The sequence below is a fragment of the Amblyraja radiata genome, chromosome 3 (genome assembly GCF_010909765.2).
Source record: "Amblyraja radiata isolate CabotCenter1 chromosome 3, sAmbRad1.1.pri, whole genome shotgun sequence".
Taxonomy (NCBI): Eukaryota; Metazoa; Chordata; class Chondrichthyes; order Rajiformes; family Rajidae; genus Amblyraja; species Amblyraja radiata.
The window spans coordinates 85,936,902-85,954,275 of NC_045958.1; the positions used below are offsets into that span (position 1 = coordinate 85,936,902).

Here is a 17,374-nt window from a genome sequence, read left to right on the forward strand (position 1 = left end):
TTCTCTCTCTCAAATTATAGATTAAAACTTACCATATCATGGTCACTACTTCCTACTGGCTCCTTTACCTGAGTTCCCTTATCAAATCCGGTTCATTGCACAACACTAATTCCAGAATTGCCTTCTCCGTGGTAGGCTCCAGTACAAGCTGCTCTAAGAATCCGTCGCTGAGGCACTCCACAAACTCCCTTTCTTGCGGTCCAGTACCAACCTGATTTTCCCAGTCTACCTGCATGTTGAAATCTCCCATAACAAGGAGCATTACCTTTACAACGTGCCAATTTTAACTCTCGATTCAACTTGCACCCTATATCCAGGCTACTGTTTGGGGGCCTTTAGATAAGTCCCATTACAGATTGGGCTTGGACAAAGACATCTGCAGATGGAAAGAGCATGAGGCTTGCACTGATGCGTTCAAACAGATGTGTTCAAGTTCAGAATTGCTGCACAGGAACGACCATAGACAAGACGGGGCATCTTGTCCATGGTCGGCCCTATATACGACCCTTTAGGATTTCTAGCACCATTTACTCTATCAGCCAAGCTGATTATGCAGGAGCTATGTAAGGAAAGAGTCAGATGGGATTAAAACATACCCCAAACCTTCTCTCAGCAATGGACAGGATGGTTAGCAGATCTCAACAAGATGGTGGAATTTAAAGTGGACCAGTACATGAAATCCACAAACTTTGGTCAAATCAGATATGCACAGCTGCACCATTTTTCAGATGCAAGCGAAAGTGGCTACAGTACTGTTTCATATCTAAGACTAGAAGATGATAACAAAGAAGTGCATGTTGCATTCATAATGGGATAAGCCAGAGCGGCACCATTAAAACAAATGACGATTCCCAGAATGGAGCGTACGACTGCAGTCCTAGCGATTGACACAATGCTGCAAAAGAAATTGCAGCTTCAACTGGACAAATCCATCTTCTGGACTGATAGCACAACAGTGCTTAAGTACATCAACAAGGAAACCAAACACTCAGTGGTGGGCAAATTAATGGAAAAGATACTTAGAGATACTTAGAACTTCAGTGGTGGGCAAATTAATGGAAAAGATACTTAGAGATAATATATATAAGCATCTGGATAAACAGGGTCTAATTAGGAACAGTTAACATGGATTTGTGCCTGGAAGGTCATGTTTGACTAATCTTCTTGAATTTTTTGAAGAGGTTACTAGGGAAATAGACGAGGGTAAAGCAGTGGATGTTGTCTATATGGACTTTAGTAAGGCCTTTGACAAGGTTCCTCATGGAAGGTTGGTTAAGAAGGTTCAACTGTTGGGTATAAATGCAGGAGTAGCAAGATGGATTCAACAGTGGCTGAATGGGAGACGCCAGAGGGTAATGGTGGATGGCTGTTTGTCGGGTTGAAGGCAGGTGACTAGTGGGGTGCCTCAGGGATCTGTGTTGGGTCCTTTGTAGTTTGTCGTACATCAATGATCTGGATGAAGGTGTGGTAAATTGGATTAGTAAGTATGCAGATGATACCAAGATAGGGGGTGTTGTGGATAATGAAGAGGATTTCCAAAGTCTACAGAGTGATTTAGGCCATTTGGAAGAATGGGCTGAAAGATGGCAGATGGAGTTTAATGCTGATAAATGTGAGGTGCTACACCTTGGCAGGACAAATCAAAATAGGACGTACATTGTAAATGGTAGGGAATTGAAGAATGCAGTTGAACAGAGGGATCTGGGAATAACCGTGCATAGTTCCTTGAAGGTGGAATCTCATATAGATAGGGTGGTAAAGAAAACTTTTGGTATGCTAGCCTTTATAAATCAGAGCATTGAGTATAGAAGCTGGGATGTAATGTTAAAATTGTACAAGGCATTGATGAGACCAAATCTGCAGTATGATGTACAATTTTGGTCACCCAATTATAGGAAGGATGTCAACAAAATAGAGAGAGTACAGAGGAGATTTACTAGAATGTTGCCTGGGTTTCAGCAACTAAGTTACAGAGAAAGGTTGAACAAGTTAGGTCTTTATTCTCTGGAGCGCAGAAGGTTAAGGGGGGACTTGATAGAGGTCTTTAAAATGATGAGAGGGATAGACAGAGTTGATGTGGACATGCTTTTCCCTTTGAGAATAGGGAAGATTCAAACAAGAGGACATGACTTCAGAATTAAGGGACAGAAGTTAGGGGTAACATGAGGGGGAACTTCTTTACTCAGAGAGTGGTAGTGGTGTGGAATGAGTTTCCAGTGGAAGTGGTGGAGGCAGGTTCGTTGGTATCATTTAAAAATAAATTGGATAGGCATATGGATGAGAAGGGAATGGAGGGTTATGGTATGAGTGCAGGCAGGTGGGACTAAGGGAAAATAATTGTTCGGCACGGACTTGTACGGCCGAGATGGCCTGTTTCCGTGCTGTAATTGTTATATGGTTATATGGTTAACACTTCCAAACATTCGTAGCAAAAAGGATCGCTTTTGTAAGGGATGCTACTGATGTATCACAATGGAGATATGTTGGCACAAAGGAAAATCCTGCAGATGGAGCCTCTAGTGCAGGGGATCCCAACCTTTTTCGTCCCGTTTACCACCTGGCAACTTTTCAAAAGTAAATTTACCCCCACCCTGTTTTGTTCAGTAATTTGAGTTTACACTTTTACCATGATAAAGCAACCAACAAAGGTGACATTTTTAAATACTGTTTTTAACAAATCTAGATTCAACAAATTTATCCCCTGGGTAGGCGAAATTTAATTTACCCCCTGGGGGTAAATTTACCCCAGGTTGGGAACCCTTGCTCTGGAGGACCTACAGCAGACCACTTCTTAAGCTGCAAGAGATGGATCAATGAACCAGAGTTTCTCTGTAAGCCAGACAGAGAATGGGCAAAGCTTCACTTGGAATCTGCAATCTCTGCTAATGATCCGGAAATCAAACAAGACATCACAATCAACAGTCATTGTCAAGGATCCATTGAACCCCACAGACTCTCTCATCACCTATTTCTCATCTTGGAGGAATCGGAAGACTGCTGTAGCTTGGTTTCTTAAAGTAAGGACAACACTCTTGCAGTTGACTCGAAAAAGAAAGGAGATTCAGACTGCTATGAATAGCTTTGAAAAAGATCCTGGCAAGCTAACGGAAAAGGTTCATAAGGAGATGCAAGTCTTTAAAGCACCACTCCGCAGATAGTGTTTATGTACTGAAGATCTTCTCCAAGCAGAAAACGCAGTCATCTCTTTCAGTCAAAGACAAAGATTCAAAGAACTATCAGTATTAGAAGCTGGTAAAAATGATGTCAAAAGAAGCAGTCATTTGTACAAGCTAAATCCGGTGCTAGATGATGGATTTCTGGGAGTAGGTGGTTGCCTGAATAGGCTTGCGATGTCTGAAGAGGCCAAAAATCCTATTATTCTCTCGAAGGACCTTCACATATCAACACTACTGTTACGATATATCCATGAACAGCTCGGACATGGAGGTAGAAATCACATGCTGACTCGCCCCCGTAAAAGACACAGGATTATCAAAGCCAACTCTGCTGCAAGAAAGGTCATAACAGACTGTGTTGTGTGTAGACGACAGCGGGGAAATGTTGGAGAACCAAAAATGGCAGATTTGCCCCTGGAGAGGATTCTACCACACAAGCCTCCATTTACAGATGTAGGAATAGACTACTTCGGTCCTATGGAGATCAAGAGAGGATGAAGTCTTGTTAAAAGGTATGGTGTAATCTTCACCTGCATGACAAGCAGGGCGGTACACTTGACACAGACTCCTGCATCCATGCATTACGAAGATTCATCTGTCGGCGAGGTCAAGTTTCATCTTTAAGATCAGACAGGCGCAAATTTTATCGGAGAGGAAAAAGAATTTAGAGAAGCACTCAATGGCTGGAATCGGGATAAGATCCAGAATGCTATGCTTCAGCGGGGGATAAGGTGGTACTTTAACCCCCCAGCAGGATACCATCATGGCGGTGTTTGGGAATGATTGATCCGTATGGTTCGAAAGTGCTGCGCTCTGTTCTTAACCAACAAGTTCTGGACGATGAAGGATTGCAAACTTTAATTTGTGCAGTTGAAGCAATTTTAAATGATTGACCCATTACCAATGATGATCCAATGGACCTGGAAGCACTTACACCAAACCATTTTCTTCTGTTGAAAACCAAGCCAATACTACCTGGAAGACTTGTACATTAAATGCAGATGGAGACAGGTGCAATATATGGCAGATCTCTTTTGGAAACGGTGGACACAAGAATACTAGCCTCTAATCCAAGAATGACAACAATTGTCAAGGGTAAGGAGAAGCTTTGCTCCAGGTGACATTGTTGTGGTGGCTGATTCCACTGCACCACGAGGCTCCTGGCTAATGGGCAGAATATTGGAGACCATACCAGACTCACAAGGTCTCGTGTGCACATTTCGACTTCAGAGTAAGAGCAACATCTTGGAAAGACCGATAACAAAGATATGTCTGCTCCAAGAAGCTGAGACCTAGGTACAGCAAGAAGGATAAGAAGAAGGATAAGAAGAAGAAAGAGAATATTGAAGAATCACTAAAGAAGATTAAATGCCAACACATAGTACATACCTTTTTTTGAAAATGTGTAAAGTTTTTATAGCTCCTTTTAATGTTTATTGGTAATTGTTTTGTTATATACGTAGAACAATTAGGGGTTAGTGTGTTTAGGCTAGCTACTGTTGGCAAATTATATTATTTTGTTTAGATTTATCTTGCAGTATTATTTTGGACACTTGGGGGCGGTCATTAGATGCACAAAGTGGCGTATATATATGGGCATAGGGGACAGGAAGTGACAGACACAGGGAGGGAGAGCGTACAGTTCTCACCAGACCGGGGAGAACAGCCAACTACAACGTATACAGAATAAGGAATACCACATGGTCACCAGTGGTCGCCGGGGTGTCGCCTGTATGGTCGTGAGTAGTCTCCTCAATCCAAAGAGTCGTAGCATCTTTCTGGTCTCCGAAAAACTTTCAACATGTTGAAAATTTTTAGGCAACAGTGGCGCAGGTGCTGTCGTAGGTTGTCGAAAGGTTAATGTAGGCAGTCGCCAGGATGTCGTAAGGTGTCATCAGCATGTTGTCGGTTGTCAACAAGATGTCGTAGGTTGTCACCACTTCGTGCTGACTTTGGTGAATTTCAATGTCGTATTTGCTGGCACTCGCCAAAGAATCGCCTAAGTGGGACAGGCCCATTCGTCCAGTCGCTGTTTTTTCTGCGACCTGCTATGACTATGACAGTCGACGGCAGTCGCCAAAAAAAACCACCTAAGTGGGACAGGCCCATTAGGCTAACTCGAAGGGACCATTAAATCATGAGGCCACCTGCAAAGTCACTAAGATATGCCATCCTAGAGACATCCCCGACAAGATTGGCATCTGACAGGACACATAACTCACATCATTATGGTACTAAGGAGGACAGCTGGTTTGACACATAGATTCTAAGAAATAAAAAATATACGTAGATGCTTCTACCATTAGAGCATGAGCTTTGAGAGAGAGGAGAGTGGAGAGAGGGGAGAAGGGAGAGGGAGAGAGAGAGGAGAGAAGGAGAGAGGGAGAAAGAGAGCTTGGTAGGAGAATTCAACACTCGGAGGGGGGGGGGGGGCGACAAACCTGTTATTTTGTATTGTGTATCTTTACTGATAGTTGATAGTTTTTCTGTGTTTTACTTGTATTTTGCTTTAATAGTTATTTGTGCTCTTCAGCATGTGCTTTCTCCATTCATTGATCCAAATCCCTAAATCCTTCATATAGTTACTTAGTTACCAAAATCACTCTTTCGTGACTAAAGGACACCGCACGAAAGAGCACTTGCTGCTCGCAATGGCACTCAGGGAATTTCAACTGAGTTCTCGTGATTTTATCTGGATTATAGGATTATAGAGGGGGGATCATGAGATGCCGGAAAATCAGTGGTCAACCTGTGTGACCCTTTGGTTAAAAAATATGTCCTGTACATGTATGTACAAATGTACATGTAGAGCCATTTTGCGAAGGTAGACACATAATGCTGGAGTAACTCAGCTGGGGTGGAGCAGCATTTCTGGAGAATGGGCGATGTTTCGGGTCAAAACCCTTATTCAGACTGATGTCAGGGAGGGGGCGGGACAAAGATAGACTGTAGTCGGACATTGCAAGACTAATGGGAGAACTGGGAAGGGGATGGAGAGAGAGAAAGCAAGGGCTATCTGAAGTTAGAGAAGTCAATGTTCATACCGCTGGGGTGCAAACTACCCAAGTGAAATATCAGGTGCTGTTCCTCCAATTTGTGCTGGGCCTCACTCTGACAATGGAGGAGGCCCAGGACAGAAAGGGTCAGATTGGGAATGGGAGGGGGAAGTTGAAGTGCTGAGCCACCGGGAGATCAGGTAGGTTAAGTAATTTTCCATTGTTCACAAAATATTGTGAGACCGAATAAAGTAATTCCATTAATTCTTCTGAAAAGAACACCTCAATCATTGCACCGCCATACTTTCACATGGGAGATATGTTGCCTTTCCCCAATGGTTAGTTCATCAACAAAGGAATGTATGATTTCCAATGCACAAAATCCCGCATATTAAATATATCCTCAGACTAAAATTGTGGCACCAATGGCATCAGCACTTATAATCTTACTTCGTCTCGGTTTCCTTCTGGTATTCCAACCTCTTTAGCTTTTGGACGTGTGGCTGCAAGGACATACTCAAGCTCTTCTTTCTCAAACAAATTTGGGACCTCTCCTGAGTTGAGGATGTTATTGATGTCTTCCAGAAATTCCTCTACTACTATCTGTTTGAAAACATACATATATTAGCTAAATTGCATGTGGACAAACATAATTAGGAAACACAATCATCAACTGACAGGCTATTATAATATTTATGCTGGAAATGACAATAAAATCACTCCCCTAGGGGTATTTTCTTAATTCAGTTAGAATTTTTAAGATGAAGTGATATCTGAAGTTAATATCTGATATCTGAAGATATCTGAAGATGAAGCAGAAGTGACAGTAATTCCACTGAAAATAAAGGTGATAAGTTATTTTGCAATGTTTTATTCTGCAACATTTATTGTGGCTAAGTTGAAAGAAGTCCACAATTTTCCTCTTCACCCTCTATGCATATGAAGTACTAATGCATAGTATAATGTGAAAATCTAAATGAAAATGTAAAGTCAAAGAGTCATTCAGCATGGAAATAGGCCTTTCGGCCTAACTTCCCCATGCCAAACAAGATGCCCCAATTACACTAGTTCCATGTGCCTGGCATTTGGCCTATGGGTGATTCTTCAGTAAGTCTACTTTTAAGTTTCTGGAAACTCGAACATAAAACTTAAATTTTTGCAACTTTGAATGTTATTTCATATAGATGAACATCTCTACTATGGGAAAAATATGTTTGGCGCAATCTTTTAGAGAATTTAATTAATTTTTTCCTCTTCTTTATCCAGGCTGCCTATTGCATTCTGTCATATCCGTCATATTTTTTATGATGAACACTGTAAAATATAACTGATTTAAGAATATAAAATCAAATTTTTGTCGCAGTCTTTCAAATTATAGAGTATCTTCATCAAATAAACCACCAAAAAAAAAACATTTTCAGTCTAACACATTGATTTGAAACCTTCGTAAAAGTTTACTGCCGAGAAAAGTGGTGATTTTCAGCAAGAATGGTAACCTTCACATAACTTTTCAACAACTTCTTCTAAAACAATATGAATAGGCAGAAACATACTGTTCATTTACCAATTACAATTGATAATTATGGTAATTGTATTTTTTACACATTATGAGCATAAAATACTCATGTGACGGATATGACTCAGCATGGTGGAGATGATCAAGTTTGGGAGCGTCACATGATGGAGATGACTAAAACTATCTTTAGGCCAGGGTTCGGGCTAGGGCTGGGGTTGGAGCTGGGATTGGAGCTGAGGCTAGGGTTGGGGGTAGGGTTGGGGGTAGGGCTGGGGGTAGGGCTGGGGGTAGGGTTAGAGTTAGGGCTGGGGTTAGGGCTGGGGTTAGGGCTGGGGCTAGAGCTGGGGTTAGAGCTGGGGTTAGAGCTGGGGTTAGAGCTGGGGTTAGAGCTGGGGTTAGAGCTGGGGTTAGAGCTGGGGTTAGAGCTGGGGTTAGAGCTGGGGTTAGAGCTGGGGTTAGAGCTGGGGTTGGAGCTGGGTCTGGGGCTAGGGTTAGGGTTAGGGTTAGGGTCAGGGTCAGGGTTAGGGTCAGGGTTGGAGCTAGGGTTGGAGCTAGGGTTAGGGTTGGGGTTAGGGTTGGGGTTAGGGTTAGGGTTAGGGTTGGGGTTAGGGTTGGGGTTAGGGTTGGGGTTAAGGTTGGGGTTAGGGTTGGGGCTGTGGCTAGGATTAGGGTTGGGGCTAGGGTTGGGGCTATTTACCCCCGATCTCCAGCTGCAGCAGCTCCAGCTCCATCTCGAGCACCAGTAGCTCCAGCTCCAGCCAGACACGCAGCCGTCGCATCTTCCCGTGACCCAATGTCCCTCTCCACATTCGGCCCTCTTCAGCCCTTGTTCGCCCACCGGGGAACAAGGGCTGAAGAGGGCGGGCGTGGAGAGGGACATCGGGTCACGGGAAGATGCGACGGCTGCGACGGCTTTGTGTCCGGCTGGAGCTGGATGGAGATCGGGGGTTAAATTGTGGATGTGGCCGTGATGGGAATGGTGGCCCAAGCCATTAGCCCAGGATCGCCTCGCCGCAAGGCCATGCCTGGCCATATCGTTTCCCGAACGGCACATGGCACGATTTGTTCTCCAGAAGGAGAAGGATTTTAAAAAGAAATTCTAAGTGTTCAGCACCGTTAGGGAATGGCGTTGATTAAAGGTACTTACCCGCTATGCAGCAAAAAATGTAGTTTTCACACGCTTCTCATCCCGCGAATCAGGAGAAATTCACAAGGTAGAGGACTTTTGAATTCCGCGGTCTTTTGAGATTGGAAGTTCGCGTCTATTCTATTTATAGCTGTAGATTGGTTATTGTATGTGAACCAATCAGAATAATGTACTACCACTAACTGCACCCTATTGAACACTTCATATCAACACTCACTTCCTATATTACAGTCGCACTAGTGGTAGAGTGGAACTAACTTGTATTGTGCTGTGCCATTATGACTGATGATTAAAGCTGACTTAAACACCATCCAGTGTCCGTACACTTGTTTACATGGTGTCAGATGTGGGATCAGAAGACGATTCCTATTCCAATTGGTTTGAACTTGATCTGCTACCTACCATTACGTCTGAGATGGTGATACAAAAGCTTCAGAGATATTTTTCTGTATTCGGTGTACCGGTTTGATTGCAAACTGACAATGGAAGACAGTTCACCAGCCAAGCATTTAAATACTTTGCAAGACAATGGAATTTTCAGCATGGCACCAGCAGCCCCGAATACCCTCAATCCAATGGCCTTGCGGAGCATGCTGTCAGGAGCGCAAAGCAGCTAATGGAACATTCACATCTTGCCAAATCCAATGTCTACCTAGATCTGTTAAACCTAAGAAACATCTCCAGGGATTGTGTCCTGGGCTCTCCCACCCAGCGCCTGATGTCCCGCACTACAAGGCCCCAGCTCCTCCCGGTCTTCATGCCCCGCCGTTGGTTTTCAAGACGCCTGCTGCTGTCGTCCAACCACGACCCACTGACCCCAGCATGTATTCCCCGTGACGTTCAGTTCCCCCACTCCCCAGTGCTCCTGGTCCTGCATGCTCGCCCTGCCGTTCATCTCCAGGTTCCCCGGCTGCGTTCTCATTCTCAGGTTCTCCACCACCCAGCCCTACTAACCCTTCCGGAATGGAGGGGGAGGGGTTTGTCCGCACGCGCTTGGGTCGGGTTAGTAGACCGCCGGACAGATACGGCGAGTATGTTTAACCGCACGTAATCTAACAACTGATTAACAACTCTTTCCTCTACGGGGGAGGATGTAGATGGAATATTGCATGTGAACCAATCAGACTAATGTACTACCACTAACTCCACCCTATTGAACACTTCATATCAACACTCACTTCCTATATTACGTAGTCGCACTAGTGGTAGAGTGGAACTAACATGTATTGTGCCATTATGATTGATGATTAAAGCTGACTTAAACACCAAACAGTGTTCGTACACTTGTTTACAATAGCCATGTGGGATGGCTCAACAAGGCTGAGTGACGGTAATGGCTCCAATCATCGGGACAAGGAATTTTTTTTAAATACAGCAAGATTTATAATTTTATCAAGAATAGAGGATTTTTTTTAAGGGTGATAAATATTTTAATTATTAATACCTAGCGTTTAAAAGTATTTTCATTTCAGATAGATCCCCCATTAAATAAATATGCCGACTTGAAATTTCACAAGTAACCATTGGGCCATGCGGTTTTCGGGGGGTGGGGGGGGTCATCGAACATCGGGAAAAAATAAAAATAACGCTATATTCATTTCCGGTTTAATCTTTATTTATGAGGATTATGTTTATTAACAATATAGAAAAAGAAGAAATGGGATAGAATTACAGGTTTTCCTTATATAGAGCATCAAAGTTGAGGGACACCAAAGTAGACACTTACTGAAGAATCATCCCTATATCCCTCTAAATTTTCCTGTATCTGTCCAAATGTCTTTTAAATGTTGTTATAGTACTAGCCTAAACTACCTCCGCTGGCAGCTTCATGCACTCCTCAGGTTCTCTGCACTATTTCCAGCTTCGCAATATGACCAAAATTGAACACAATACTCCAAATGTGGCCTTACCAACGTTTTGTACAACAGTAACATAACATCACAACTTCTATACTCTATAAAAGACACAAAATGCTGGAATAACTCATGTCAGGCTGCATCTATGGAGAACATGCACCCAGTTTCTGCCCTCCATAGGCATGCTTTCCAATGGCTACACAATGCACAACATTTCTATTCCTGACTATAACCATCTGTAATGCTTTATCCTTTTTAGGCTTACACCTTCCTCTTCATCCCTGGGCTTTGTCCAACAATCTGCCTATCAATAAACATTCACCTGTTGTTATCTATTAATGCCCTTGCTCTCTCCTGCCCCTTCACTTTTCTGGCTTTCTTTCCTGCTCCCCTACAATCAGTCTGACGAAGAGTCCCAATCCAAAACATTGCCTATCCATGTTCTCCAGAGATGCTGCCTGACCTGTTGCAATACTGCAGAAATTTGTCTTAGTCTGATATAAATCAACATCTGCAGTTCCTTGTTATTATATTATGTACTCAGAACTCTGACTGATGAAGGCCAATGTGCCATAAGCCTTATTGACTTCCTTATCTATCTGAGACGCTACTTTAAAGGAACTATGCACCAGCACTCCTCGATCCCTCTGCCCTACAACACTCCCCCATTCACTGGAAAGGTACAACCCTGGTTTGACTTCTCAAAATGTAACACTTCGCACTTATCTGCATTAAACTCCATTAACCATTCCTCAGCCCACATCTGCCCAACTGATTAAAATCCTGCTGTAATCGTTCCAATTTCTGTTCTTACCAGCAGAACATTTCAAACTGATGTTATGAACAATTACAGTGATTTGTATCACATTATTTATTTTTTACAAATTACAAATGCAAACTTAAATGATTATTTTAAAGTCATACCTGTGTGTCGGTAAAGAGAAAGACAGTATCTTTTTCCTCAACCCCAGCCAATTTATAAAGAGATCGAAGATCCTCATGAAACGATTCATAGTTATAGCCACGGCTGAGCTCAATTTGAAAGCATTTGTAATTACAGATGTGAGCTGCCAATCGTGTGAGTGACTGTTTGCCTGTACCCCCAACACCCACAAGAAGTGCATTTCCTCGTTCCTGGCGAATCATGCGAGCAATTCTGCAAGGCAATTATAGAAACATTTTACACAGAATCATAATGATTAAACATCAATTTGTAACCAAACCTTGACCCACAGTACCTGATAATGTAAATAAACAATACCAAATGCTTGGGCAAAAAGCAAACACAAATATTAAACAGATTTTAAGAGCTTCAAAGGTACAGAAAGAGAACGTCAGAAATTGGTCCATCGGAAGCTCAGAGAAAATTCATCATTTGAAATAAGGAGAAGTATGAGATATCTGGCGTCTGCCTTCACAGTAGAAGACTCAACAGGTATAATAAAAACACAAGGTTGCTAAGGAGCAAAAGAGTGTGAGGAACTTTAAAAAAAAAACAACAGTGGGCAAATGGTGAGATTAAGAACTAAACTAAACGTCTATTCGTGGGCCTCCTCCATTGGCAGAGTGAGACCATGTGCAAACTGGAGGAACAGCATCTCATATTCCACTTGGATAGCTTTCAACCCAGAGTATGAAAGTTGAATTCACCAATATTAGGTCATCTCTAACTAATCACCCCACCACTCTTTTCTCCCCACCCACCCGTCCCCCCTTTAGTCCCCCTCCTTTCCCTCTGCTGGACTCCCACCTTTACCTCCCCTCTACTCCACACCTCCCCCACCCACCCACCACTTTCCTCCCCTTGGCTTAAAAATCTGCAACTCTTTAAACCTGTCTCACACCGATTGTTCTTATCTCTAGCCTTTGTTCCAACCATCTGCTTGTCACCTTGTTACCTGCCATGGTTTGTCCAGCCTCTCTCCTTTCCCCGTTTTTTTCTCACCCCCTACAACCAGTCTGGTGTAGGAGAGGGAGAAGAAACGTCGCCTATCCATGTTATCGAGAGATGCTGCCTGACCTGCTGGGTTACTCCAGCACTTTGTGGCCTTTTGTGGGGTTTTTTTACCAGCATCTGCATTTCTTTGTTTCCATCATTTAAAGGTTACTGCACAAAATGATGGTCCATGCAGTTCAGAATAATATATTAGCAAAGACTGTAGCTTAGTTAATTGGAACAAAGCATAGATATAACTGGTAAGTTGACAATCTATAACAAGGAGGATGCTTTTGTGATCTGTGCAGGAAGCCAGGTTAATTACAATCTACATCAGTGACAGAAGAGATTGACTGTACCTAATGTATCTGAATTGGATGACAATACAAAGATAGGTGGTAATGTATGTTGTGAAGAGAAATTGTCTCCAAAGGCGTATACATTGGCTAAATGAAAGGCAAAATGTAAATGGATGGGATATAAAAGAGAGGCAATATTTGTTTATCTGTTTTGATGCAAGAACAGAAAAGCAGAGTAGTCTTTAAATGGCCTTTGGCATGAGATGCAAGTCAAATGCTTCAGGTGGATAGGGTTTGGTGAGGTTGCACCTGAAGTACTCCAATCTATTTTTGGCTTATTTTTGGGAGGATTTAATTCCCTTAAAGGCTGAGTGAAGGTTTACAAACTTGCTTGAGATTGTGGAACATAAGTCTTTGCTCTTATTTCACATGATCGTGCTACTGAATGGCATATTGCTGGTTTCTGGGGTTTTTTTGTGTATTTTTCAGATCATCCTTAATCAAGTTCAAGTTCAAGTTAGTTTATTGTCATGTGTCCCTGTATAGGACAATGAAATTCTTGAAAGTCACCCATGATCATCTTGCTTACAACGTGGTCTTTAACTCTTTCTCCCAATATAACCTGATCTGTTATGCTTTCCTCACATTTTCTATTTATAATTTTAATTTTCAGCATCTGCAGTTTTTTAATGTATATATTTTCATTATCCTGCTGCATCTAGCAGATCATTTACTGCCTTGAATTACTGGGATATCCCAGAACATCCCAAGAACACTTGTAGCCTACTGTTGTGACATATGTAGGGCAACCACAGGGTGCATTCATCCCCATGATATATGAAGGTTTGCAGTGACAGTATTCTTGAATCAGCAATCCATCTGCAATTCTAGCTGTGCTTTGGGCATTGGAGCCTTTGGCCAATTATACTATACTGTTCATGGGAAGACAGCATTTATATATTGTGTATATTTACAAGCATATTAACAAAAAAAACAGCAAATCCTAAAGTAAATACCTGGAAACATGCTCAACAGCATCTTGGAAGAAAACCAATTTCATCTCTTTGGAACTAGTCATATTATAATCATCCATGTATTCCCGAAGAATAGATTTAACTTTTCCATAATTGTTAAGATCTTCATAAAGGCGGTCTGATTTTTCTGCTCCAATCTGAAAGGATTAATTGTGAATTTTATTGTGCAAGTTACTTCATAAATAACAAATTCCCTGGAATTTGTCTCTCCATTGACTTAATAATAATGGCAAGTTAGCAATAATTATACAGAGCATGAGTACATAGAAAATAATTTATACTTGGAATAAGATCAGATTAAAAAAAACAATAAAGCACTGATATTACAGCGAACAATGTATGGGCTGGAATAACCTAAATACATTTGGTGGAAAACTCAATGCCAATAATCAAACACATCCTCCCTCTTGATACTAACATGCCTTCAATGTCGCCATCCCTCTCCCTGAATTTTATATCCACCGTATCGTTCTCCAGTGTGAATACCAATGAGAAGTATTCTTTTCAGACTTGATCAGCATCCTGTGACTCCAGGCACAAATTTTGGACAGCAGTGTGAAGCAACCGCTGCCTCGTAGAGCCAGAGACTCAAGTACAATCCTGACAATGATAGTTGTCAATCTGTGTGGAGTTTACAAGGTCTCCCACTGACTACAAGGGCACCTTTCAGATGCTCCTGTTTTATTCCACATCCTAAAGATGGTGGATTAATTCACAACTCTAATTGCTGCCAAGGATAGCTAAATGGTAGAGTCTTGGGGGAATTGATGGCAATGTGAGAAGAATGAAAAGTGGGATTAATCTATTACTTGTGCAACTGGGTGATTAATGCTTGGCATGTACTAAATGTGCCGAAGAACCTGTTTCCATCCAGAATGCCTCTAATTAAACCTTTTTACAAGTTGTGACATTTAATACCTATTTATATTTGCTTAGAGTCCATTTAGAGCAATGCAATGGCATTTGCAATAAAAGAAGAAAACAATGATAAGCTTTTTCATTAGATATCAATGATCTGGGCGTGCATATACATGGGGTAATTTCAAAGCTTGCTGATATCATAGAACTCAGAAATGTAAGTAAAACTAAAGGGGATTGTAATCAATTTCAGATGTATATGGCAAAATGACAGATGATGTTTGATGCAGGATTGTGTAAAGTGAAGTGACTGGAGAAGAATGAGGCCATACAATATGAATGAAGAGATATAACGTCAAAGGGGATTATCAAGCAAACTTCAAAGGGGATGTCTTTATTCAGATCCTTTGGATACTTTGAGAAAGGTATCAACATTAATTTGGAATATTTGTTTTTATTCACAAGAAAATAGTTAAAAGAATAGAGGAGTATACTAAAACTTTAGAAAATAACAGTCAGCCTCAGCTGGAGAACCTTGTGCTGAATTCTAAGGATGCAAAAGCTTCAGGGAGGAGAAGGAAGAAACATTTTTAAAAAGTGATTTTTTAAGTATTAAGTGCGACGTTTAAGAATTGTGAATGGTTTTGATAGAGCAAATAGGGAGAAAAGTTTTCCAGAGGCAGAGGATAAGCTGAAGGATAAGCCCAATCTAGCTCATCTCAAAATCCGTGGAACTTGGAGTCAGCACTTTCCTCTGCGACTGTATCCTAAATTACCTGACCAATAGACCACAATCAGAGAGGATAGGTGCCAAATCATTCTCTATGGTAATTCTCAAAACTGGTGTCCCACAAGAATGTCTCAGCCCCTTCTATACTCCTTATTATACACTCATGAGTGTGCAGCCAAATACTAATCCAACTTAATATACAAGCTCGCAGATGACACCACCAAGGAGGGTCGGATATCAAATAATGAGGAGACGGAGTACAGAATGGAGATTGGTAACCTTGTAAATTGGTGCCAAGACCCTTAATGTCAGCAAAACAAAGGAGAATGTGATTGACTTCAGGAAGCAAAGCAGTATACATTGTCAGTGCCAAAGTATACATGATCGAAAGCTTCAAGCTCTTATGAATAAATAGCACCAGTAATTTGGCCTGGACCAGCCACATTGAAGCTATGGCCAAGAAAGTATCCCATCCCCCCGCCCTCGGGCTCTTCCTCCTCCCTTTTTCCTTCCTTCTCCCCCCCACCCCCCCCATCAGTCTGAAGAAGGGTTTCGGCCCGAAACGTCGCCTATTTCCTTCGCTCCATAGATGCTGCTGCACCCGCTGAGTTTCTCCAGCATTTTTGTGTACCTTCGATCTTCCAGCAACTGCAGTTCCTTCTTGAACACAAGAAAGTACACCAATGCCTCTACTTCCTTAAAAGGCTTAGGAAGTTCAGCATGTCCCCAACAATCTGCTCGTTATATTGTGGGTGGGATTTATGAAGTATTTTTGAGTGTGTATTGGGCTATGTAGCTTGTGCAGAAGTTTAGTTTTTAGATTAGATTGGTGAGACCATGGAGGTTTACCCTTCGACCATGCGAGGTGTAAAGGAGAACATGCAAAGTGTAACGGACACACAAGGAGTTTTCTAACGTTTAAAGTGATAAGCTGGAGTTTTATGAAGATAGTAGTAACGAGTCAGAAGAAATTTGGATGTATCTTACTGTTTTCTATCAACAATAAAGCATTTATTCATCCAAAGACTGTGTTTTGAAGACTTATCTTTGAAGAAGCTCTGAAGGTCTCTGTGGGTGAGCTCGCATGCGTTTCAAAGACATTCCCCTTAACCATGCTCATCCATTTAGTGGCTACAGGGTTAATTTCTCGAATGATATAAAAATCGTCTGCTACACCAACCACTACATATGTGCCGTAGAAAGCATTTTATCAGGATGCATCACAGCATGGTTTAGGAACAGCTCCCCCCAAGACCACAAGAAATTGCAGAGTTGTGGGCGTAGCCCAGACCTTCTTGCAAACCAACCTCCCTTCCATTGACTCCATCTACACTTCCCGCTGCTTCGGCAAGGCCAGCAGCATAATCAAGGACAAATCTCATCCTGGTCAGTCGCTCTTCTCCCCTTTCCCATCAGGCAAGTTTGAAAACGCCTACCTCCAGATTCAGGGACAATTTCTTCCCAACAGTTCTTATGCAACTGAACAGCCCTTTCACCAACTATAGAACGCCCCTGACCTCCCATCTACCTCATTGGAGACCTTTGAACTATATTTAACCGAGCTTTACCGGACTTAATCTTGCACTAATTTTGCACCCTTCATCCTTTATTTATGTACTATGGATGGCTTGATTGTAAACATGTAAAGTCTTTTCTTTGACTGGATAGCATGCAAACAAAAGTTTTTCACTTTACCTCAGCACATGTGACGATAATAAACTAAACTAAACTAAATAAGTAAACAAACAACACAATTTGAAAGTGATTGATTATAGAACCACAAGAAATTAAAAGTTGTTTATGTGCAAATAAGTTTCTATGGTCGG

General features: G+C 41.9%; 1 protein-coding gene across 1 annotated transcript in view; it reads right to left on the bottom strand.

Moving 5' to 3' along the window:
• dnah6 (dynein axonemal heavy chain 6) overlaps positions 1-17,374 on the bottom strand; it is a 288,021-nt gene that overhangs the window by 117,874 nt on the left and 152,773 nt on the right. Inside the window, exons 46-48 of the mRNA XM_033018232.1 lie at positions 13,943-14,097; positions 11,616-11,847; positions 6,623-6,775 (exon numbers count right to left, since the gene is read on the bottom strand). Of these exons, the coding sequence (XP_032874123.1) occupies positions 6,623-6,775; positions 11,616-11,847; positions 13,943-14,097 (540 nt within the window). The remainder of the gene's footprint in view (positions 1-6,622; positions 6,776-11,615; positions 11,848-13,942; positions 14,098-17,374) is intronic.